At 44.2% G+C, this 26,092-nt stretch overlaps 1 protein-coding gene across 1 annotated transcript in view; it reads right to left on the minus strand.

Moving 5' to 3' along the window:
* LOC138584020 (nuclear factor of activated T-cells, cytoplasmic 1-like) overlaps positions 1-26,092 on the minus strand; it is a 64,829-nt gene that overhangs the window by 12,841 nt on the left and 25,896 nt on the right. Inside the window, exons 7-9 of the mRNA XM_069656132.1 lie at positions 20,112-20,167; positions 17,638-17,770; positions 10,245-10,889 (exon numbers count right to left, since the gene is read on the minus strand). Of these exons, the coding sequence (XP_069512233.1) occupies positions 10,245-10,889; positions 17,638-17,770; positions 20,112-20,167 (834 nt within the window). The remainder of the gene's footprint in view (positions 1-10,244; positions 10,890-17,637; positions 17,771-20,111; positions 20,168-26,092) is intronic.

The raw sequence follows: 26,092 nt of genomic DNA on the forward strand, positions 1-26,092 counted from the left end.
GCAGTAAATCTAACTGATTTAATTAAAACGTACGTGACATTCTCATTCATGCGGTGCTTAGGAGATGATGTTTCCAACTCGAGCTCCCTGAACATTCGACATGGACGATTTACAGCGTGAGCAGGAAGACTTGTCTTTTCCTAAAGCACTACGTATAAGGTCATTTGGATTTAAGGAACAGACATGTGGTGTGTACATTTTAGCATGTGGAAACAATGGCAACAATTTCTAATAGGGCAATAGGGCATCCTTTTTAAAGTGTTTATACATTTAAAGACAACATTGATCTTTGAAGGAAAGTTTTTGGATCACTTATAGCAAGAACATATTTCACACACTAAATGCTGTTATTATTAATAGCTTACAGAGGATTAATAACACCATTTCAGCAATGTTGCTTGTACAAGCATCACTCCTCTCAAATTTATTTTACATGCAGAAATTTGAGAGGAGTGATGAGATAATATCTCAAACTCCCCTAGCCGGAGCCTGCAGGTGGATGCTGGGAGGTTGAAAGTATGAGCGCAGTACTGGTGCAGGGCAGTGATGGCAATGACAGCGGAAGGAGAGACCGGAAAGCTTGCTGCTTAAATAGACCGCCGAGTGGGAGGAAGTGTTTGTCAGGTGACTGTGGAGAACGACACATGTCATGTGTAAAGTCAGTGCCTGAATGAGCTCACAGGCGTCGCTCTATTTATTTAAATCATACTAACACTTTATGAAGTATATGGCAGTACAATAAGAATGGTAGTAATTGGTTTATAGCACACTATAATAGTTTATAAGCAGATTGTAATCATGTATAATAATGATTACTCACAAAAGTAAGTCCTTATGTTGTGTTATATAACATTAATTAACTATCTGAACACATACAAAAACAATATTCAAATAGGGATTTTAGAACATTTTAACTTGTGAAAACTTCACATTGCAGATTCAGTTTGGGCTTCTTGGGCTGTTAGCTGCATCTCACGGCCTTCATCAGTATATGAAGCTTTCACAACTGTCAAGAGTGGCTGAAGTAAAAGTTAATATAAATAAATACTTTATTAATTCATGTTATAGATCTATTTGTATCAACCATGTCACTACATAATTTAATATATATTTATCCATCTTACATTATGAGTCTCCATCCATCTTAATGGGGTTGACAACTACATTAGTAAACTTGAATGTGCTTACATGTGCGTAAACAACTCTTTCATATGTGTTATTAACAATTCATCACATGTTAATATGCTGCTTAATAATTGTTGTAATCATGTATAATGTTTGCTCACAAGAGCAAATCCTGATATTGTGTTATAATTACTTATTAACTTAATTAATTTAACTTACTTATTATTAACTTATTAATTGTCTGAACACGTGCAAAAAATATTCAAGTATTCAAATATGGGTTATGGCCTTCATTGGTGTATGACATTTTTGCAAGTAACGTTATTAATGGATGTTAAACATAGGAATAAAAACTAGATAATACACATAAATACTTCTATCTTATATATCTATGTTACATGACAATTCTTTGGAATTGGAATAAATAATATCGTCGACGAATTAATCAACTCTTCAAATGCACTTCCACAACAACAGTGTGTTATTAAAGCTGCTGTGAGGAGCTTTTCCACTGGTTATGAAACAGACTGAAATGAATTCTGATTAATCTATTTGACCTACAAAAGCAAACCAGACCATCAGCAACACGATCATTCTATACGGTTATGTTTAATGCCTGAAACTGCTGGCAGGGGAGTAGGTGTCAGACGAAGCGATTAACTGCAAGCTGCCGTGAGTGACACATATGACAGAAAGCAGGCTGAGATTTTTTGTTAAAAGCCACCACTTATGGTACAGGACCAAATCAGCAAAGAATCAGAATCAGAATCAGAAGGTACAGCTTTGTCCACAGGGGGCGCCAAAATCAACACAAACTGTTCCGCACAGGAGCTTTAACAATTTATGACGAGTTAAAATGCTGCTTAGATTTGGTAAATAAAGGACGTGGGTGTTTACTGCTGTAAAATTACCTTCAGTTATTTTGAAACATTTAAGTTGCTTCACACAGCAGAGCAGTTAGTTTAAAGCACCCTGGCCCTTCTTGAGCTGCAGATGTTGATTAGAGGCTTGTGTATGCTTCATCATTTCATCTCTCAATGCTTCACACCATAAAAAAAGGCTTAGTGAGCGTTAAAGGATTCCCCTATTTGTTAGCTTGTTGTTTTGAGAGGAATCGAGCTCAGCCGAGTACAATCAGGAGAGTCGGGGGACCCGTCGAGGTTTATAACTGCCATGGGTCATATGTCAACAGTAGGACACTTACAGTTCAGTGGTTATGATCACTCCCACCCCTGAAGTAAACCCATTCACCCACTGCTTGGTAAGTCTCTGCGCTGCGAGCGGCCACTGGTGGGAGAGGAAGAAAATGTGATCTTTAACTTTGCCAGTGTTTATCTTCCTTTCGACTTTTAGTGTTTTAGTTTTAACAGTTTAAGCTGCGAAGGAGCACACAGTGTCTCTTTCTGTGTGTGTGTGTGTGTGTGTGTGTGTGTGAGGAGAACAGGGGCAGCGTTAGAAGCTGCCAGGGAAAATCACCAAGATTGCATGCTACTTTCTTCCACCTCACATTTTCCCCTCTTTCTCTTCGTCTATCTGTCTGTCTGTGTCTCCTTCATTTCTATGGCTGACCTGCTTTTCCTCATGCTCGCTGAATATTCCTGGATGTGAGGACATGATGAGAATCTCCTGACCCCAAAATCTCAAAACTCTGACTTGTGGCCGTCCCGACATTTTAGGCCCGTAAGCTATCACGACAGATATCGAACTGAAAGAGAAGACAGATGCTCTTCTGGACGTGTCTTTGGGGACGGAGATGGATCGAGAATGACTTGATTCTAATCAATTTAGACATCTTCACTATTTTAACAGTTGCATTTTATGTTGTCAATGGACTGTAACACTTAAAGGGGACATCTGCCTTTAGTTTATAGTATTGTGACAGAATCTACTGGGACTCTCACTCTTTCAAACTTTATGTCTGTATCTGTATTTCACTCTCTCCACATTCCATCTTCACTCTCCCCTTTCCTCCTCTCTCTCTCTCTTTTTGGCAATCACTCCCACCCCCTTCCTTCTGAGATATCGGCACACAGAAGAGACGGCAAACTCTGCCAAGAGTTGCAAAACCCAACGGCTTTCCCCATCCCACCCGGCTGGATCAGACTTCTCTGTTGACATCCGTCGCTACAGGATACTATTTCACTGAGCTAACAGATTTCAGATGGGGAGCTGTTATTAAGTGGTCTGGGACAGAGACCTGCTCCTGTTTACTGACGACGCCGGTATTTACATCCCAAAAATACTAACCAAAAACACTGCAACTGCTAGGGGGTAGGTATCTCAGTGTGGTTATTGTGTCCTTTGAGCCACATTTAACTGTCTGTGACTGCTAAAGAGTCTTTGAGCAAGGCACCCCACAAGCTCTAGAGAGGGTATCCAGAAGCTCATCCGGACCCCTGACCTCCCTGTTGAAGGCCCAAAAAAGGAAAAATGTTTCTTCCTGCAAATCGTGGTTGGTGTTTCGTATGCGGCTTAACCGTATGAGTTTTCCATGTGCTCATATTTTCAATGCCAGCAGGAAATATCAAAGATTCAAGGCAGATTTATGGTTTCTGTAACTCTGCAGTGTTTGTGGTGTTTGCAGAAACATCAGTTATCTCCACAGAGGAACAGTGTTTTATGGTAAATGCAGCACTAGTGTAATGTACTTTTAACGCAAACAAAGCAACATTATGCTGACCAAAATTCTGCACATGCATAAATGTTGCATTATGGACACCTGAGGCAGAGGATGGTGTAAATAAGCCTTTGAATAAAAAAGCCATAAAAGTGAGCAGATAAGGGCTTGGATCATGTTTGAACTCAACGTTCACCAAGGCAAAGCTAACGCAGGCTTTCTTAGTGATCATGCTGTCAGTGCAGTCACCACCAGTGACATTTTTCATATAATGATTTAGTAATGAGAGTGTCTGGCGTGAGGTGGCAGCTCTATAATCACAGATGTACACAGGAAGATTCCAGCCAAGCCACAGGCCCTGTCTGAGTCCTGACCCGCTGTGATCCGTGTGGCTCGGTGGCTTTTCAACGCTGTTTCCTAAACCTCAGAATGCGAGCCGCACAAACCGAGCCTGCAAACTGCTGCATCAGGAGAAACTGTAAGAAACACATGACGTATGGTGGACCGACGGAATATAGCTTTAATGAATAGGAAGCATGTACCTTGTGGCTTCACTCTGCTGTTTGCTTTTAGATTTCACTGAATTTCAAAGACTTCGATACGAAGTGTGTCCACTTTTTACACAGCTTCAAATCTTGCAAGAAAAAAAAAGACACTAATCTTTACAGTAGCAAACCTGCATCATGCATTTCTGACACTTGAGCAAAACAAACATGAAGCTTATTAAAAATCACAATCAAAGTCTACCATCTGAATGTGTGGCTGTATCAGATCCCAGACACAAAGGAAACCCAATTTGTTTAGATAATTTAGCTGCACTTTTTCAGCAGACACATTCTTTCTCAGTGACTGTGGATATTATGACGGCACGACTGAAACCAGACCAGATCCTCTGGCTCGCGCACGCACACATAAAAGCCAGCGCACCGCGGTAATGAATGAATTGAGTTCTCACAGATTCATCTCACTGCACTTATCAAGACTAATAACATTCCCAATGGTTTCATAAAAAGAGCTAAAAAATCTAAGCACTAATACTGTGACCCCAACTGTCACTGTTGTATGAAACCACTTAGATCCAATTATTTGCTAAACTGGAAGCAATTGGGACAGCGGAGTCTATAATTGAGAGCGCTCCATACGAAGTGATGAGAAAAAATATGTGATCACAACCAGGACTCCAAAGTTCAGCCAATGGGACAGAGATAAAAGAGATGTAAGAGGAACCAGAGGGTGCTAAGGTAATCCAGAGAACGTCCATCCAACTGGAGGAGTATTCCTCTTTTATTGTGAAGACACATCGATAATGTCTGGGCTCCATCACTGTCCTGCCATATATGGCTCCTGCAATTTATGTTACAAACTAATGTAGTGCTGTTATCTGCTTCACAAGTCGCCTGACCGATATATAAGTTGACTGATATTATCGGCCGATATGATCCACAGATATATCAGTATTGGCCCTTACGTTTTCTGATATGTGTCGGTATTATTAGTTTTTATTTTTACAGAACATGAGGCGGCTGTGGCTCAGGGGTAGAGTCGGTCGTCTCTCGTTTGGAAGGTTGGGGGTTCGATTCCTGACTGCTGCAGTCACATGTTGAAGTGTCGTTGGGCAAGACACTGAACCCCAAATTGCTCCCAGTGGCATAGCCATCAGGCATGAATGCATACTTCCTGGAAATTGGCACATTGCCATCAGTGTGTGAATGGGTGAATGTGACATGTAGTGTAAAAGCAGCTTTGAGTGGTGGGAAGACTAGATAAGTGCTTTATACGTAATGTACATTTAACATATAATGCAGAAAACAGCTTAGACATGGTGTCATCATTATTATTCAAACAGAGAGCACTCTGACAACATAGCTCACAACACTCAGCACTGTCTGCGTCGCACGGAGCACAGCATCATAGCTGAGCACAAGATGTCCTGCTCTAGAATTGGTTATTGTATTTATGTTATTTGTTAACAGCCTTCTAAGTACCTTTGCACAGTCATACTGGTTCGCATTGAACAATTTACGAAGAGGTCTGTTTTCATTTCCACCCAAAAAACTGGTATTGGTATTGGCCTACAAAAACCCTGTAACGATTGTCCTCTCTTAACAAGAGAGACTTTGAGTTTCCAACTGTGTGCTGCTGTGGGTATGAACCAATTTTGGCCTTGATCCTGTTTTTCAATATTAAGTGATTACAAACAACAAGTTTGTAAGATCAAGTAATAACTTCTACCACAACAATCCCATCAAGTTCTTGGTGAGGTCTGTAATATCAGATAATGGGTCATGAGAGCCACAGCAGCTCATTTCACGCAGTAAAAATAATGTTTTTGCTGATCCCTGAAGTGTAGTTCCTAATTCTTAGCTTTGGCAGTCAGTGACGTCCTAACCTAGAGCTTAGCCACCTATTAATTTTTCCAATTATGACCATAAAACTTCCTCATAAAGCCCAAACTTTTACTTTTATCTCAACCCGTCAAGAGCTGCAAGGAAAACGGTTACCGCAGCGAGAGAATGAGAACAAAAAGATCCACATCCTCTTTGTAATCATAAATAATAAAAAAGCCATCACCCTTCTTCTTGCACCTGTCAATATCCTTATGTCTGGGAGGAGACTACGTTCTTGACATTGCACTTAACCACAAGACAGCCTCTCTTTCTTTGCACTATTAGCTGAAGCTTGACCTGCTCCCAAAAGGCCAGCAGGTCAGAGGTGGAGTGTTGTGAAAGCTCGGCTGCCACTGGCTCTTACAGTGCTTCCACATCATCCTGACTCTAGTAGCTCAGAGAGGCGCACACACAAACACATATTGTCTAACAGACAGGAGCAGCACTGCTTTAGTGGGTCCCATTAGACACTTTAATGAACACCCTCACCTCCCCTAAATCGTCTCTCTCTTCTGCCCCCCTCCAATCCCAGACCCAGCCTTGCGGCACACTCCAATGTTAGCGACTCAGCATGTTTTCAGCGCGGTGCGGACGCGCTCTCAATCATCATTAGAGGTTTTGCGGAGTCCTGGGGTCTGGGCAACTTGCCAGGATGTGTAAAAGTTTCCATGAGGAATGCCTCAAGTTGCCTTCAGAGGCTTCGGTGGCGGACGGAGATCCTCAGGAAGGTTAAAATGCCTTTTTTTTTGTTGCTGGAGGGAGGGAAGGAGGAAAGCAGGACTGACAACAATTCTGTTTTCAGTTTGAGAAAACAAGCCTAGAAGTTTCAAAAGCAAAAACCTTGAATTGAGGAGGAAATAATCACAAGGAAAACTACCCTGCAACACGAGGCAATCAGTGCGCATATGTCAAATGTCAGTAATCGGCAGAGGCTGCGTAGCACTCTGTGTTTTTCTTATTTTGGGGAATAAGGGCCCTCTGTTTCCCAGAGAGGCAGCTGGTAGAAATCTGGCCCTCTGATTAGCACTAGTTCCTTTGCTGTGCGCTGCATTCAGCTGTATTTCATGATATCACCCATCACAGCAGCAGCTAATGAGACAGGACACACGGCAGCAGCCTCACAGGAACACACGGCAAGCTGCAGCCAGCGCATGATTTCTGCTCAGCGCACACACGTGCGCACACAGCTGCAGAAAAAACACCCAGAATAGCAGTCCGAGTGAAGGGTGTGCAGTAAGTCATTTGGGCAACGTACTCTAAATTTGTGTTGAAAGTTCAAAGATGATTGTGTGTGCTGAAGATGGACATCTGTGTTTGTGGTTGTTTGAGACAAGCGGGGGTATGATGTCACCAGAATTGGTCCTTCAGACGTGTGACAAAGCATGACGTCATTTTAGCATTTCTTTTTTTGGCCTAATTAGCATGGCTAACAAGCCAAACGTAGATGCTGCAGACCATGTTGTTCATAAAATCTATTGTTATACACACTGATGTCATTTGACTGGTGTGTTTCTCACAGTCATGTCTTGTAAAGTACAGATAGTGGGCTGTGAGTAAGTACGAAATGTCTGAACACATAGTTTTATGTGAATCCCACCATGTGTTGCAGTGACTCAACAATGCAACAAGTCTTCCAGCAGCATCGGGTGTTTCATCCCCAGAACATGCTGATTCGATATTTATCCCAGGTGTGAGACTGAAGCAGGTGAGAACCAACAAGCTACGGAGTAAAAATGGCCGCTTTGAAGTCGATCTGACAGCGGACTGGATTCTTTTCCAATAAAAACCTCTTGCAGACACGAGAATCCTCGCCTCATGTCTCCCACTGTAGTTAGTAAGCTTCTATTGCAGCTGAGGGAAGAGTTTAGCAGATTACAAGGGAGAGCATGTTGATGGTAGTCAGGGGGGCTCACATCTCAGACTCCCTCCGTACTAACCAAGCTCCTCACGGTACAGTAGCTCACCGCTGATAAGTTGAGTGATTTCTCAGGGGCTGTGTAAAACCTGGGCCTGGCCAGAGAGACACATTTCCTCCCGGTTGATGGGAGCCGGAGGCCTCAGCGTTCGAGCGTGGGAGGCGCTCCACTCTTGGGGAAGATCAAGTGTGCTCCCGCAGACTCCAAATCACCGGCCCCCAATTGCTGGGGAGGAACGCTACTCTGCATGGCTGGCGTTAAATCACTGCTGCCACGGTGAGGTCATCCGCTTGTCTTGCCTCTCTAATGGAGCGCTCAGCTCGCTAACATACGGTAGTAATGCATGCGGACGGGGAGCGGGGCGCCCTGTGAGCTGCCTTCCGATCTTATTTATTTTAGCTTAGGGCTCATTTGAGGGGTTTGGGATTGGGCCGGGCCTGGGAGCAGTAGATGCCTTCGGAGTATGCAGTTACCACCGCACACTTACAGGGACTCCAGTAGCTCACCACAGATGCTCACCCAGACGTTAGGTGATGCAAAACGGCAGCATACTGAGGTTTTTCAAGGGGCTGCCTCACTGTCCTCGGCCAATCAATACGCATTCCTGTGCGTCCCTAATGCAGCTGTAATCACTGGCTGAATACATTTGGCCACCTGGTTGGAGAAAGATTGAGCCTGCTAAAGTGACAGTGGATGGACTTGTGGGGAAGAGAAACAAGGTTACACCGTTTCCCCTTAGCAATGCTTTGTACATCTGGTGTATTTTCATACTGTTGGTGTAAAAGGATCCCGTCCCAACCTTATTACAAAATGCTAAATAGAGCTACAGTTTCACTTTATTCGATTAATGCTGGAATGGAAGCTTGTGTGCCATGACTATAAAAAACTGTCAAAAAGAGTTTCAAATGAGAAGTTTTGTTTCAAATTAGATTTCCAGAGCATCCAGCAGAGCTTAGAGAGAAGAAAGGAAACAACAAGAAGAAGAAAAGAAAATGTAAATAAAAAAACGAGATCAGTTTAGAGAGCTGATAACAGACAGACATACTCTCTGTGTTGTCTGTTTATGAGGTGAGGACTAATGGGACTCATCAGGACTGACAGATACGCTGACAACTGCATTTCAACTCAATTACAGTTCCACAGCAAATCTCCCCAGGTCCCCTCATGCCTATCACCCTTCTACTCCCAGAGCTGTTGAGTGAAGTTTGCACACACTCGTGCATGAACACAAGCACACACACAAAGATACATATACGCACACGCACACTACATCAGCTAACTGAACAAAAGGTGCACAGGAAGGGAGATATTCAATGTGGAGTTGCCTTCCCGTCCCCCCTTGGGATGCAGGGGGTACTTAACATTTGAAGCTGGCACCATGCCATTGATGTGTCCTATGAATATCTGTCATAACAACAAGTGGAGTCTCTGCGAACACAGATAACAGGTTGGTGACCTGAGAGGCATAATGTGTGATGGACACAGGAGGTAATAATCTGGACCATATGGTCCCTTGGGTGTGACTGGTTTCATTGCCAGAGGGAGACTAGTGACCCCACAGCCTCCCCTGATGACGACAGCCGCATGGTGTCGACTCCGTGGGGAAAAGACAGGAAAACAAAGCCTCTGCCTCCGTCCTACCGGCATCCCTCCCAGAAAGATGGGGGGAAAAAATGGTTCGTTTCAGGAAACCCCTACCCATTGTTTTGCTTCCTTCATTAGTCTTTGTGTCAACAGTTTGGTTGGCTACGCGTGTGCCACTGTTTTTGTTCTGCTGCACCCCGGCTGACCTCAGCGCTCTGATGTTTTGACAGATTGTTTCAAAATCCCATCAAGGCAATTTACTGTTTTCAAGTAAAGCTGCCAATTGGACAACATAAGCCGGACAGCACGTTAAAACAGAAAGCAAATAAATCTGCCGAGTCTAAAATTAAACAAATATGACGTAAAACTGCTGCCACAGTTTCATCAGGAAATACTGAGAGGTGCAGCAGGGTGCGGCTGTGTATGCAGGCTTGCAGATAAGCAAAAAGGTGTTAAATAAAAGTAGTGTGCTACGTAAACAGCTACTTTTGGCTCAGACAAAGAGCTCATAAAGAGAAGCTTTCATCTAGAAAAACAAAAGCCTCCCAATATTTGAATGATTGTCAAATGGACATTTTTAGCTACTGTGGCTACACCTTCTTTCTGGTAACTCACCATCATCTAGGTACATCTGGTCCAGTTCCTGGGGCTCCTGTTTGACGGTGACGGCCATCGAAGGGGGGCTGGCTTCCTCGGGTAACAGGTTGGGGGAGCTGGCTGCCGCCTGGGCCTGACTGGGGCTGTAGGCCTGGACGAACGGGCTCTCCGCAGTACCACCGGGAGTGGAAGGGTGTGATACCGGGGAAGATGAGGGACTGCTGTTGGCATAGATCGGATGGTAACCATGAGGCCCTGGACTGTTGAGGTGGTTGGGGCTGCCCTGGGAATGGAGCATACCAAGGGAAGTGTTGTGGTCTGGCGATGCTGAGTGGCCAAGGTTGGGACAACCAGGGGTCTCTTGGATGGGGGTTACCACGGGGCCGGGTGGTGCTGCATGAGTGGGACTGTTGGGGAGGCACTTGGTGTACGCCACTGGGGACAGGTCATGCAGGGTTGGGCTGGAGCTTGGGGACGACGATGGCATGGCAGCATGGTGAGGCGGGCAGGGAGGGTAGCCACCAACCAGGCAGGCATCTGGATCGGCTACAGGCATGATGGGTGTGAGCCTGGGCTGGCTGTAATAGGGCTTTGAGTGCATTGGCAGTCTCGCAGTCCCCAGAGAATCATATTCATCACTGGGTTCTGTCTTTATTATCGGCACTGGGGGGAAAAAAAGTAGAAAGAAAAGTGGAGATATTATAAAACGTGCAGGGAATCCACGTGGCGCAATGAGTGCACGAGTCAGGCTGAGTAAAGCAGTGAGCAGGCATAATTGCGGCGGCGATACCCTCCATAATCCAAACAAACAACCACCAGTGGATATGGGCTCTGTGTCAACTTGGCTGAGCCCTCTAACAGAAAAACCCTCAGGCCTCCCACCCGCCACCCCTCTTTACCACACCATGAAAAAAAGCAAAAGAATAGGGGGGAAAGAAAAATGGATGAGTCATCAGTGTGAAAAGCCACAGCTGGCTCTAATAATGAATAAGGCCTATTTTCTTTGGACTATCCTCCAGCTCTGATATGCAATAAAAGACTACTTTAAAGCGCTGGGCTGCTGCTGCTGCTGCTGTTGCTGCTGCTGCTAAAGGACCCCGAGGTTTCCTCCACACTGTAGAAGTAATTGTTTCTCCCAGGACCCAAAGACAGAGGGAGAGAGTGAAAAAAGGGAGATGATTTGATTTTGATTAGGCCGCCTGAGCTCCTTAAGAGGCTGTAGAGCTGCTCCTGTGGTTTCAGGAGCTTCAGCCCTCAGCTAATGCAGGAGAGTGCTGTGACCCCACCTGATCATCCTTCCCTCCTCTCATCTAATTTCTAATCCAGGGCAGGGCGTCTGCAATGTTTCCTGATTAGCTCTGACTGACAGGTATCATTTGCTTCCTGTTCATTGTCAGGAGTTGTTACTGAAAACAACTTTCTATTGAATGAAATTTTCAGGTCAGGAAGGTGAGAGATGGAGATGGATCGACATTAAAAAGCTCACTGGTGAGTTATTACACAAGTACATATGCAAAGACTGTGCCAGCACAAAACTAATAGGGCAATGTTAAGACACCCAGATGCATAGCAAAGGCTTCAGAGGCACAATGGCCGCACTGTTTCTATTTCTACACATTGTTAAAATGTGTTAATGGGTGTGGTGAGCGTTTGAAGCCAACCATTAAGAGCTTTTGGCTAAATTTGCTCCAAGTGACATTTACTTATAGGGTACAGATGTCAACATGAATAAGATGCCTGTTTAAAAGCTTTGAGCTACAGCACAAGCTGTAAATAAAGGTATGAAACATAAATGTGTCGTATGTTGTTCAGTGTGTTATTATTTTTGTGGGAGTTTGATTTGTAAAGACATGAATCACGTCTGCAGCCTCTGGGGTGCTGAGCTGCGATGCAGTGATAACGCAGAGCAGGGAGCACATTTACGTCAACCCTGTCTGCTTTCCGAGTCCAGGGACTGGGCCGAGCATCTGGGGGAGCGTCGTACGGTGAGTCCCATGATTCACAGGCCTCCTCTCCACAGCCTGGGGAATAACAAGCAAGCCACATGGTGCGCACAACATCCACAGCCACTTCCCTCAGTGGCTCTGTTTCTCTTTCCTTCCCCTGCTCAGTGCCACTCTGGATTGTCATGTGGAAATGACATAAACTCATTTATTTTTCCAATTCTGCTTCAAATCAAGAACCGCCTTGTTATCTCGGAGTTGAAACAAATTTTAACCTTTTACCGTATATAATCCTGTTAGTAAAACGATTAAATTACGATTAACCTTGATCCTGAAAACTGATAGCTAGTCGCTACACAAGAGATTCGATAAGGCCAAGGCTTAAGGAAAATACTCCAAAGGAAGCATAAAGTTAATTTGAACTGAGCAGAGCACATTGATCTTCACCAGTCCCTCTGGTTACTGATGATTAAGAAAGAGAAATGAGAGAAATGAAAGAGGCAAATTGTCCCATTTTTCTAACTGCGGCCTTCTCTGAATGGCCTTCTTAAGATTTAACAAATGTAATGTAGGAAGTCACAAGATGTCTCTGACCATAGCCAACATGAGAATTTAATTTGGGGTGAATAGGGTGACTCAGCAGTTTCTCAGAAGGGACGGGATTCTAATGTCCTTTGCAGGCACAATCTACAATCCAGTTGAAAACAGACAGGTGCATTTAAAGTGTTTGGTTGCTGGTTAAGGTATTCATCTTTCGTCCACCTGATTTTCCTGTATGCCCACTGACTACCAACACAATCACACTGGACCACCTTTCTTGGTAGTTTACACCCTTTTTTGTGAGACTTTTCCTCCCCTGCTACAGATATAAACTCTCCCTCCAGCTTTGTCCAACTGTGTGTCTCCTTTCCACTTTGTACTTGCACAGAGAAAACAGATTCACCAGGCGAGTCCCGACTTCAGCTGGCTTTTATTTCCTCCCAACCTGTGGGTTACGGCCCACAGACAGTTGATGTTCTGCATATGGTTTTCTCTCTATCTGAGGCAGTTTCCCCTCTGTCTGCTTGAATTAAACTGATCAGGCCTGATCTGGGTATTTCATTCGACACTCGTTTGCTCTGAGGGGGAATGGAAATCGGGATATAGTTGTGTGTCTGTGCCTGTGTCGACGTATTTCATTAGGAAAGGCAGCCGAACAGGGCTTATGCAGATTTGTAAATAATCGTCTGAAGCATCTTCTCTTATAGCCATCGGGCAAAGTGGATCAAAAAGTTTCTAATCCTAATTTCCGATGCTTGTTGGATGGCATATGGCATTATTGCGCATCCTCAATACAATCAGGGATTGTCTTGTTGCAGAACTGCTGAACTCATCTTCTTCTAACAGCATGAATCTGCAGTGACATTTAACATGGAGCAGGTGGTAGTTCATTAACTCAAAGGTACCTGGTGCACCATGTCCCACTGTGTAGGCAATCTGGTCACCCAGTATAGTCAGTGCACCTTAGGTGAGCAAAGCTCAGAGCTGTAGACATGACAGAAACAGGCCAGTCTTTGTCCACTTTTTGGAAAAATGTGACTGTGCAAATATTTAGAAAAAAAGAACAATGTGTGGTTCATCAACTTTTCCTACATGTGTCACAGAACATGTTTCTGACTCTCCCCTCTTCAAATCCAACCACAAACCAATGCAGAGGGGGGAGCCGGCACTCGTTTGCGTTAAGAATAGAACTTGATATTACAGAGGAATCTCCAAACGGCCTGTAAAAATAAAGGGGTTCCGAGAAGTTCTTCGTTCTAGTGCCGTCATTGCCAGCACTTTTTTGGCGTTTGTTGTTTCATGTGGTCGGTAAAAACTGTTTCTTATTTGCAGAGCAACATGTCACGTCCCCTCTCACGCAAGACTGATTGGACGAGAACTTGGAAAAGCGAGACTCAGTCCAGGAGCCAGACAAGGACGTTTGTTCTGTATATACATCTCAACATCCCAGACAAGCACTTAGGCCTGACAAGAAAACCACAGATGCTGCTGATGGAACATCTCGACAGCAAATGTCAGCTTGGCTGAAGGCAGCTTCACCTTACATTCATTAATGAGCAGCCAAAACTTGACACTATTGGCTTACCTGTGAACTTTGTATGCTTTTAATTCTTTTAATTCCTTAAAATTAAACCTTTTGTTTAAAGTGATAATCTTGAAGATTTTCATTTTAAAAAATCGTCTATCATCAAATGAGGTAACACAATGGTGATTGAGTCTATGGCTCACTGATGAAAGCCTTTGCATTTGCGGTATTATGGACTGGGTGTCAGTGGCGACTTTTGCAGAAAAAATCACACAAGTTGCGCCCAGTTAGTGATGCGTTTTCCATCACTTGGCAGTGGCTGGTCTGCCAGAGAGGGTAGGCGGGGCTGACAACCAACAAACAAACACACTCATGTGTAAAGTGGCTGTTTATCCAGTTTCTGCAAGTGTTGATTGACTACAAATACATGAAAATCCAAAGAAAAAGAAACAAACTCGATGCTCAGATGAAGGCAAACAGTCTAAAAAGGAAAGCAACCGTCAGCGAGGAAAATCAAGAATTCCACCAGAGCCAACCGTGGACGTCACACACGCAACACAATCTGGGAAGTGTGCTCCCACAATTACCGTTTATCACGATAGCGGCCACCACAGAAAAAGAAACTGAGATCTTCGAGATTACCACTTCAAGGAAAGCTAATCATTGAATTTGACTGAAAGATACTTTGTTCATAACATTCTTTGTGCATGCTTACATATTCAGCAGTGCTTATGAAACATTTGGAAGGGTGATGTTTCTAAATGGCTGAAATCTTGTTTTAATTTTACTGTTATTTATGATGGCTAAGTTGAAACGGTTTAACAGCACTCCTGTACCAAAATCACTGCGGCTTTTCTTTCTTTGCCAGCTGGTAGGAGTGGGAGAGATTTGATTTCACTGTGTTTTCAAATGAATCTCAACAGGATTTAGTGTGGAGAAATTAAAAATGGCTAACATGTCTGAAACAATACAGTATCCATTGAAACATGTATTTGAGCTAAAGGGGAACATTCAATAAAGTGTCACTTATTCATTTGAGATGTGTTTTGTTATCTAAATGAAGACATTGGTGCTCAGCCACAGCAAGTGCCAACTGCATTGGCACGAGTGTCAAAGAATAACAAGCTGGTCACATGACCTGAACGGAAAATAAAGGTGGTTTTCACGAGCATCTGTGTCCCAGGGAGTGTTTGCTTCATCCTTCCGCTGTTTCAAACAAGTCAGGCTATTTTAGGGCCTTGGTTCGCCTTTTAATAGACGAGCAGACACCAGAGTGTGAAAGAAATGTTCTCTCTAAACAACGTCAGTGACCACAACTGTGCTTGAAGTGGGACGGCGGGCCGGAAGAGCCTTTTCATACAAGCAAGCAAAAAAGTGTTGACAACAGTGAGTATGAATGTGTGTGTGTTTGAGTGTGTGTGTGTGGGTGTCCTCCCCCCGAGCCCACCCCGAGTACCTGGCCACAGTGTCAGTTGTTTTTCTCGGTGTTGACACACACACACACTGAAACCCTCAAAAGCAAACAGCCTAGGAGGATTTCCTCATTCTTTGTTGCTGTATTGAAACTATGAATGTATTACAGTCATCATCACCACAGAGGGTCTGTTTACTCGGATTATAATCTTTATGTGGTATTCTTTGCGGAGGCCTCTCAGACAGTGAGAGCTGATTAGTCTATATACCAGCTTGCATTACAAAAAATACATTATATATACAAAAATGAGTCTATGCATTAGACTATAATACCCTCTTCAGTTACCCTGTCAGTCGCCCAGGTTTCTTCTCTGACAAAGAGAGTTTGTACACGACAGCAGCTCTGTCTCGGCTTTCAATACTGCATATTTTTTTAACAAAATGCTGTATTGAGTGTTTTAACGTGCGTCTTCAAAAGCGTGGTAAATCTCAAAATAGAACTCAGTGTTTTGTGATTCACGGTCTCTCTGGCTATAACACTTGTGAGTTAATTATTCTCCTTTGAGAAGACATCGGTCCTGCTTGTGTGGTCCGCGCTGTACTTGTGGTTTACTTGGCAGCGAACGAGAGAACGCAACAAGTCGTCTTTTAATTAGAGCCGTGTTTATGCTCAGGGAAATGACTTAGAGATGCGCAGCACATCTCTCCCTCTTTCTCTTTGTCTCTCTTTGTAGAAGTACAGTACATGAAATGGATATGCTATATAAGGCCACAGTTTGTGAGCACCAAACTGGTCCAGTTACCCATAATGCACTTGTTCCTCATATAATCGGGCATCTCCAAATAGGGCCCTGCTCTACTTTCTCTCAGAGCCTCATCCAAAATCCTAATCACTTATCTCCTGCGGCCTTAAATACATCTGCTGATAATCTAAATGTCACATCTTATTAACAGCTATGGACTCAAACACAAAGTATGCTATCCCAGCAGCATTAGACCCATTAGACACTGATCAATGAAAACAAGATACCATCGTTTGGATCTAATGGCTTTCACTGGTCCTCACGAGGAGGAGCAGGAGGAAGAGGAGGAGGAGGGTCTAATAAATGAAAGGTTGCTGGTTGGATTCCTCAAACCGGCTGGGAACTACTACTGAACCCTGTGTTCAGCAACTATTGTTCAAGTTTTCCAGCTTCAACCAACAGAAAAGGACAAAAAATGCCAAGCATTGTTTCTCTGAAGGGCAAACATCCCTCGTCATCTCTCTCTGAATGCCCAAAGATAAAAATACAGTCTTGTAGTCGGATGGTTGAAAGTGATACCGACGCCGATATTCCACCTGCGCCGATTGTTTAAAGTCAATAGCTCACAATGTAATTTCGAGGCTGAACTCTTCCTTAAACTCTCAGCAATACATTCTTCAAATTCCAATGTGAAAGCCGTCTATAAACACTGAGGCCAGGGACGCATGATAAACACAGAGAGAGGTATTCCTGGGTTTTCAGGTTGCTACATGAATGACAAGGCAAAGCACCGCCTGGTAGATGCACGAGTGTGTGAGCGCATGTGCACGGGTGTGTATTTGTGCGTTCATAGGTGTGTTGGTGAACCGGGGCGGGGGCATTGTGCGAGGTGGGGTGTGAAAGTCAGGTCGCCGGGGTATTGACTTTTCTTCATCAACAGCGCTCGGAGGCACTGTCACTCAGCAGGTACACCTCATCGCTGGGGAACGCGCGCTGACTTCAGAATAAACACACCTCACGTCTTCTGCTCTCGCTCGCAGGCTGCGGCCGAGTGATGCCAGGCGTAAAAATGTCAAAAACACCTGGCAAAAAGTGGCTCCAAATTTCAGATGGCATGTTGACTAGAGCAGTAAACTATAATGAATTGATGTCAAGGCCTGGAGAAATACTCTACAGGGTGTGCAGCTTGTGAAAAGTGTCTGTCAATGTCACTGCTAATAAAAGTAGGAAATGTTTACGATGCTTACCATTAGGAGGCAGGTAGGTGAAGCGCTGGTACTGGCTCCTCTTCCTCTTGCCGTTGCAGACGTAGAAGTTAACCTGCACCGGGCTGGATATTCTCTGGTTCCTGTACGGAGGGATCTCCACAACAAGAGAACTCTATAAAATAAATAACATCATTATTAGGTGAGACGGCTGCTGACACCATCAAAAACTGACATTGATTTCATGTGGCTCTGCAAATGTAGGGCTTCCTGTCGTTAATTAATCAGCAGCTATGTTTATGTTGCAGCTGGCCTGCTTGGAGGGCACTGTGTTTTTCTAGAGGCTGGAGCTAAATGAGCTCGCCTGGACAGAGTAGATGCAGCAGCAGAGCCCATGAGGTTGGTCTAGTGCTTGTGTTTGTCTCTGAGGAAAACCCCAGAGCTTTAGCTTTGTCCCTGTACGTCTTATTTGTTTGCACAGCCATGCCTCCCTGTGGAGAGCTCGCCTGTCCCTCTCCCCCCCCAGGCCAGACTTTGGCAAGTCTGGACGGATGTGAACTTTCGACTGCTTGTGTCTAATTCCTGGGATGGCTGTCCCTTTTACACCCCTTTCCCACCCAAATTTAGCGTGTTGACACTGGTTTTTCACATCCGAGAAGACCCACTTATAGATGCAGATTGTCTCTTTTCCCATTGCCAGTGAAGTATACTTCATTCAGTCTCTTTTTTTGCTGTGTCACCGTCTGTCGTCACAAACGCAACCGAAACAGGGTAAGTAAACAGTGAAGATGTTACGGTGGTTCGGTCTTTATTGTAACTATTACTTATTCAGTCTGTTTATCAAACTCGGTGCCAAATTCGGAACAATGTTCGAGTGCTGCTTGGATGGAGACGGGCAGAATTTGTAGCTGAGATGCATAGCATTATAGCAGAGCATTATAGCATCGCGCTGGAAAGGGTGTGGATATTTGCGCGTCGACACGGGTTTTGTGTTCCCATCGATGCCAATCGGAGCCGAGGCGATAATTACCCGGGTCTACTGCAGAGTCATTTGACCCGGGTCTGAATGCCGATTGTAACCTTTCCCACTAAGCAAAAAAGCCGAGTGTAAGTGGGTTTTTTGACCAGTGGGAGAGCGGCTCTACAGGACCTGAATAGACCTGAATTAGGCACTTTGACAGGAAGCGGGTTATTTTTTGTCATCACTGTGGATGGAGAGAACTGCAAGGTAGGGGGTTGGAGGTGAGGGGTGTGCGTCCTCAGCCCTGGTCTGCACTCCAGATGACGACAAAGAAAACATGCAGGTGGCTGATTGAGTGTGTTAAGAGTGTGTTTGTGCACATGGCTTTCCCTCCATCCTAGCCAATGAAAGTGAGCGCGCTCTGGACGGCAATAAAAACACAGTCAGGCAGCTCGGCTGGAGCAACTTAAGGCAGTGTGGCGGCAACTGAGAGGAGAGGAAGGCCAGTGCTCTCTCGCTGTCACTCTCTACTTGTTTGTTGGATCACAAATAAACACACTTCTGTATTTGCACACCCGATAATTTTCCAGCATCTGGGACACCAGCCATTGCAAATCAGCCAGCCCTACAGGCCAATTAGACATAGTAGTCCATATTAACCCTCCTGATGCAACCAAGTCATTTACCTGAGTGAAGTAACGGCAACAACAAGGAGAAAAACACCCTCAAGTTGCAGTATTTAGACGTGCATGGTTTATTTTAGACCCCGTGCAAGTGTAAATTGCCTCGGTTAGTTTACACAAAAAAAGGGGGATGTGAGGGGAGGGTGAGACGTGGCTGATGAAAGGCATCAGCAATTCAAAACAAACAGTCATCACGCGCAAGCAAACAGGTTTCCGCAGATCCTGTACTTTACTCTGCACACTGAATGCAGCTCTAACGAGCCTAAGTGAAATCTTAATTAACTCCAGAGCACAAGCAGCTTTCTGTGACACGTAGAACAACATTTGCTTCATTCCCTCTCTGGACGATTCCCTTTCACTCGGTTTTATATTAACACAATCCCAATGTGTGACTGAGCGTCAGTAAAATGAGCGCTCGGGTTTATTTTCTCATTACGGCTCTCATGAAAAGCAGCAGGTAAAAGCAGCAGTGTAATCCACTCTTGGCTGCATGAGCTCGGCACGGACGAGGTGTTTAAGTCCACTTCAGCACCACAACACTTCGCTGTGAACTAAACGTCTGGCTATGCTGGGAGGGCCGTGTGTGGAGTGTGTGTGCTTGTGCTTTCGTTTTAAATCCGTGTGTGTGTGCGTGTGTGTGCTTCACATGCGAAAACAATGACAGCTGCTGTTTACTCCATGAGATTTTGTGAAAATTCCATTCAGGATTGCATGGGCTAATCATCATTAAGCAATGCTTTGACACAGGTTACATCATTACAGGAGACAGATGAGGAGGAGGCAAAGGAAGGAAAGGAGAAAGTGTCGAGGGATGGTGGGACTGAAGACGCCAGGAACACTTCCGTTGAGTCCTGTCAGTGAGGTTCACTTACTGATTTGACGGAGTCCTTGTCAACTTTGGCTTCTGTCTCCCACAGATGATGCCCATCTGTTGACAAAAGATTAAGACATTTAGTGAGGCTCCTTATGAGGAACAAGGACCTTTAATGCATACAGGATGTAATCTGCAGATGATACATGTGTCAGTAAGGAAGAGATGTGTGCTTTGGGGATAGGTTGGGGTTCTGGCATTTTGTACTGTGTAAAAAGTGCAACAAATTCTCTATTAAACAATAAGTTAATATTTTTTTAATCATTGTTTAATAGCCATTTATCAAACATTTGCTGGATTCTTCTTAAAGGGGACATATTTTAGCTATGCAATCAATTTACGATTATTCTAATGTGTTTTTTTAATCACGTTTGTTTTGTTTTAAAAATTGTATACATATTTTAATTCAAGTCTTTTTCAGAGCCTCTCCTTCCTCCTGAAACAAACAAGCCATTTTGCCATTCAAAGGTCAGACCTTAGCCACGATTGGCTGAGAGTATTTGGAGGGACCGCGTAGCCCCTCCCCCACGTGTGCGATCCCATGTGAGGGAGCGGCCGCACTGCACTGTCACTCCAAAGTTGTAGAAAACATGGCTGCTCTAGAATTGGTTATTCGGCCTTATATGTAGGAGCCAGAATCGCCAGGAGGTATCGGAATAAGTTGAAATCTTGACAACAACTTGACTACAAGCTAGTGCAAGAAGGCAGCCTGAGGTGAATGACGGTGAATGATGATTGGTCGATTTCAGGTTCTAAGTAGAAACCTGCAGCTGTTCTGAACGGCCCATTTCAGAGGCGAGCTTTTTTAACATGTAATTCTGGAAAAACACTTTTTCACTGTGAACAATAAACACCCAAACATGTGAAACCCATGCAAACATGAGACTATCCATTCAAAGGATATGGCATCTTTAAAGTTCCCATAAAACACCTGTCAGAGTGCTGTTCCATTCTGCCAAATTTTGTGCATCCTTTAAAAACGGAAAGCTAGAAAGGGCATGCTTTGGTAACTGATTGGTATTCACAGCAGCCAATAGCGCTGAAGTGCGTTACCATCAAAGGCTTAGTGTGCATTGGGATGCTAACCTGCTAGCGAGTGCAGGAAGAGATATCGACATACTGCATTTTTAGGTTCTTCAGGGAAAGACATTTGAAAAACTAAGTAAGAACTTTTTTTGTCATTGCTTAGTTAGATACTACCTTTCAAGTGACAATAATTGCAAGAAATGTAAGATACAAGTTAAGCGTCCATTTAGATTTCTAAGAGGATTTAACAAATGGGAGCATGTTGCTCCTCTAAGCCTTGGAAAATCAAAAGATTTTTTGAGCTTCAAAAAAGCAATACAAAACAAAGGGATGATGTCATTTTAGGTTTTGGAAAAGTATTTTTGCCTATTATTTTTACATTTTACGCAATCAATCAAAAATATGAAGTTAAGCATTTATCATCTTCGGGCAGTTGCCTTAGGTCAACAAGTTTCTTTAATCTCTGATCCTCGACTGGGACAGTCCATTTCCTCACTCAGTGTCTACTCCAAGTTCTTCACTGTGTTTAGCCCTGCATGAAATCCTTGATTAGATACCCTTGTCTCTATTTTTAACTCTGCTCTGTGAAAATAACAAAAAGCAGTGGCCTTGTTTCTTTTATTCCCATCTCCATCTTGTTGTGGTGAGGAGGTTTTCCTGGCTGCCTCGCAGTAAAAGGCCTGTGAGCTGCTGCAGCTGTTAGAGGAGCCTGCAGAAGCTCAGCTCACATTCTTTGGGTTTTCTCTGTGATTTCATGCCACACCTTAGCGAACAGACGCTCTTTGGCTCTGCTATGGCAATCAGCAGCGACCACGGAGCCATTTTTTCTCCTTTTTTTTCCAGAAACAGATGACTCATTAAGGCTGTTTGAAATAGAAGTGACACAGAACAGCCTTTGTGCCAGTGGCACACCATGTGAGGCAATAGCATGGGCGCTCTGGCACAGCTACTGTATGTTAGCAGGGGTGGGCGGCAGCTGTGCCTTTACGGACACAGCAGTATGGCTGCTGCTGAACCGCTGTGCTATCTTCTGGGACAGGAAGCCATCAGATAAGATAATCAGAGTCAGTTTCCAAATAACTGATAGCAGAAGTCTCTGCGGCCCTGGAAGATGTAAAACCTGCGCTTTTTCCAAAGCATTATGTTTTTCCCATCATGCAGCAGGTGAAAGAATAAAGGATCCCAGTTACGCTTGGCTTATTATTGGTGAGCTGTGGGATTGGGGGCGGGTGGTCAGCTTTATGATTCAGGGAGTGAACATCAGTAGATATCTCTTTCCAAAATGGCCATATTAAAACTCAGGAGAGGAGAAAAACAGACGGTGAACGGATCAGATAAGGCTTTTCTATTTGAACTGGGGGAAATAAGAGTTGCATATGGAGAAATATGCATTGCTCTGATGGAAATGATAGATATGGATGACCAGGGAATAGAAGCAGGGTTTAAATTTGTAATACTGCCATGGGGCACAGCTGTGATACCGAGCCTGTGGCAGAAGATTGAGATGCTCAAAATAAAGTTGCACCTGAAATGCTGTGAAGTGTCAAAGTAGAAGGGCGATTACAGAGAGCACAGGCAGAGAGAAGGTCAAAGAAAGGGAGAGAGAGAGAGACAAACAAAGATGAGCTTTCCTCATGTTACGTCTAGGGGAACCAAGGGGGAATCTCACCCGCCTCCGCACTGGGAGACACTCCAAGAGGGAAACCTTAGACTAAGACGTCAACCCCAGCCTCCACGAGTAAACATGTTTTTCAAACTTTCTTCTCTTCCTTCCTCTTCATGTTTTCCTGTCACCTTTTATACCTCTAAGTCGCTTTATTTCTCAGAACTCTTCAGTGGTTACTTTAGATTTGGATTTAGCAAACCTGTGAGACTGCATTGGGATGGTGCCACATGTGGCATACCTTTGCGAGTCAGAGTACGAGTGATAACCACAGAACTTTCCACTCACTCTTTCTTCCCTGCAACATCTGCGAAAAGCTTCTGTTCCCGACAACACCTCCTCCTTCACGCAGCCTCCACCCACGCGTAATGCACACACGCAGATGCAGACACATGCACACACGCAGCCGCGGTATCCTCTACCTTAGTGCTACAGCCTTCAACCTGAATGATAAAAGTGGGAGGCTTGAAACAATGGGTGGTATAGGAGGTGTGTCTGGAGAGGTCTCGCAAAGATCCAGTCACATTTTTTAAAAGAGGAATGAATGAACACGTGCAAACACCCACGCAATTAGAAGCACACTCATTCTTAGGCTTGTCCTTGAAGGTAAACCAAGCTTCTGTCTGTTGCTCTACGTGACTCACTTGTGCAAATAAGATCCAAAACACACATTCGTCCTACATTAGGCTGAGGCTTCTTGGAGTCAGCTCTTCAGTTCTTGACAGCACATATAGCTGTGGACCAGGAACAGGACAAACTCACAATCCTCTTATATGTCTAATATTAATTGACTTGGGACCGGTCATTAATAAAATTGTAGACGACTGGTTTGTACTCTTCTTGGTGTAAACATGAGAAGTCAGCTACTTAAGCAGATACCACCAGAAATGTTATTTCCACCACATCCCACTTAAACTTGCAAACCCTTGGGAGTCAGAAAATCTCTGTCCTCACGTTGACCTTTCAGGTTTTGGCTTTCCTTTCCTGACAGCCAGAAAGGATTTTCTTCCTAATACGTGTTGTGTCGTGCACAACGACTTCCACTGACCAAAGAGAGTTCACTGTAGTATTTTTGAGAATGGAAAATATGATTCACAGGCCTAATTTGCGAAGGTTGTGTTGTGAAACAACCCAGACGTACTTTGCAGCAATGTGTCTTTACCAGAAATGATTTTCCCTTTCCCTTTCCTGTTTTCATATTTCAGGTTTATTTTCTGTTTCTCCCGTTGCTGCTACCTGGACTGACAATACTTCAGTGATTTTACACAATGAAGAGCAAAGCCTAAAGGACAAAGGGGTTCCCCCCCATAACTGATCCAAGAGGTGCATCTGCTTTCCGCTCCGAAGCACCTGACCTCTGCCAATCTGAGGACTGGTGAAATCGGAGAAAGGTGGATCTGCTTCAAACTGAAAGGCTTCTGTATAAGTTATGACCTGACAGTGGATTTGCGATGGGTTTATAGTCAGGAAGTGAGTTATTCTTGGTGTATTACAGGGAAAACGTGAGCTGACTTGACCTGTGGGTGCAGGCTGAGGAGAGCGCTGGCCGTCGAGTCTGTTTTTATCCTTTTATCATGACTCCAGCTGTGTGGCACTGAGTCTGACAATGATCTAAAGACTGGGAGGGATGGCTGGAACATCATCCAGACTTTTACAATTGTACAATATTTATGTTCGCAAGGAAGACATCAAGGTTGGTTGCTCAGCATGGCATGTTTCCCAGTAAATCACAGCGTCGGTAGGGTCACAGCAAGGCTCCAGATTGAAGGTATGAAGAGGAGTGCAGGTAGTTCTAGTGTTTGTACAGGGTCTCTTAAGCAGTTTGTGGACAAATGACACCTATGCATTGAGCAACTTTAAATCAAGATATATTTATAGTCTTGGGTGGGCATTCCTCAAGACCTGACACTGAAAGTGCAAAGGAAAATGACGCCTGATTTGAACCACTTACACACTAACAACGCTTTGTTCAGACAAGTCTGAAGGAAGGGCGGAGGCCACAGGACAATCTAGACATCTTTCTGTTATGAATACTGATATGATTCAACTGACTCCTTTGATGCATAGACATGCCCAAAGCAGAGGCATTCAAAATGGCACACTTGCCTGCTGCTGATGAACCTTTCCATCATGAAAGAAATAAAGAGGTCAACTTTCAATAATATTTCACAGAAGCTCTATTCATTTACAGGACCCTATAGGTTTGACCTTACATCACTGATAACCCTTTCCCACCTAAATTTAGCGCATTGATGCAGGTTTTTTAGACCCGGTGAGACCCGCTTATAGATGCCGATTGTCTCTTTTCCCATTGCCAGGGGAGTATCCTCCTGTCGGTCTCTTTTCTGCTGCGTCACCGTCTGACATCACAAATGCGCCAGAGAAAGGGTTAGTAAACAGTGAAGATGTTACGGTGGTTAGGTCTTTATCGTATCTATTACTCATTCAGTCTGTTTATCAAACTTTCCGTCAACAAATTTGGAACGATGATCGAGCACTGCTCAGACGGAGGAGTTGCAGAAGCTAGCGACGGAGCATAGCATCGCGCCGGAAAGGGGGCAGAGATTAGCGTACAGGTTTTGTGTTCCAATCAATGCCGATCCGAGCCGATCGGGTCTGAATGTCGATTGTAACCTTTCCCATTCAGCAAAAAAGCCGGGGGTTAGCTGGTTTTTTGACCAGTGCAGCTAGAGACACAAAAACACTCAAAACTTTTACAATACAGGCTAAACTAGCCAAATGAATCTCTTCAAGAGGGAAGTGATAAGTCCCCCTCCAATACTGAATGATATGTTCCACTGTTCTCTGATACTGACCCATCCATTTCCCATAGGAACACCCTTCGAAATTGGGATGGCCATGGGGTTTGGGAGGTTATGCCCTAAATATATAAGTATTTAAGTATAATGTCCCTATTAGACAGGATGCTGTTAGTCATACTCGTCTAATCTCTTCCCTGAAGCTGGGGTGGAGGTTGACATTATGCTTCCATGGTGTCAAAACTTTGAGCCAAGATCATGCAGGTTATCCTAGACCAAAGACAAAGGGCAGTCTAGACATACCGCTAGAAGTACAATACATCAACCGATTCGTCGATGTTTAGACTTGCCCGAGGTAGAAGTGTTCAAAGTATAAACAGTCTTTGAATGAACTTCGATCACCGTCTGTGAGGCCAAATAGTTGAGCCTGTTACTGTGAATTCTCCGCATGACTGTAGTTACAGCCTAGGGGTACTGTTGTGGACTAGGCTGTCCTAATGTTACAGATTATGCTGTAGCTCAGTACTCTCTTCG

Source organism: Semicossyphus pulcher, unplaced genomic scaffold (genome assembly GCF_022749685.1).
Source record: "Semicossyphus pulcher isolate SPU_LCO1_2020_fin unplaced genomic scaffold, fSemPul1.0.p SCAF_9, whole genome shotgun sequence".
NCBI classification, from domain to species: domain Eukaryota; kingdom Metazoa; phylum Chordata; class Actinopteri; order Labriformes; family Labridae; genus Semicossyphus; species Semicossyphus pulcher.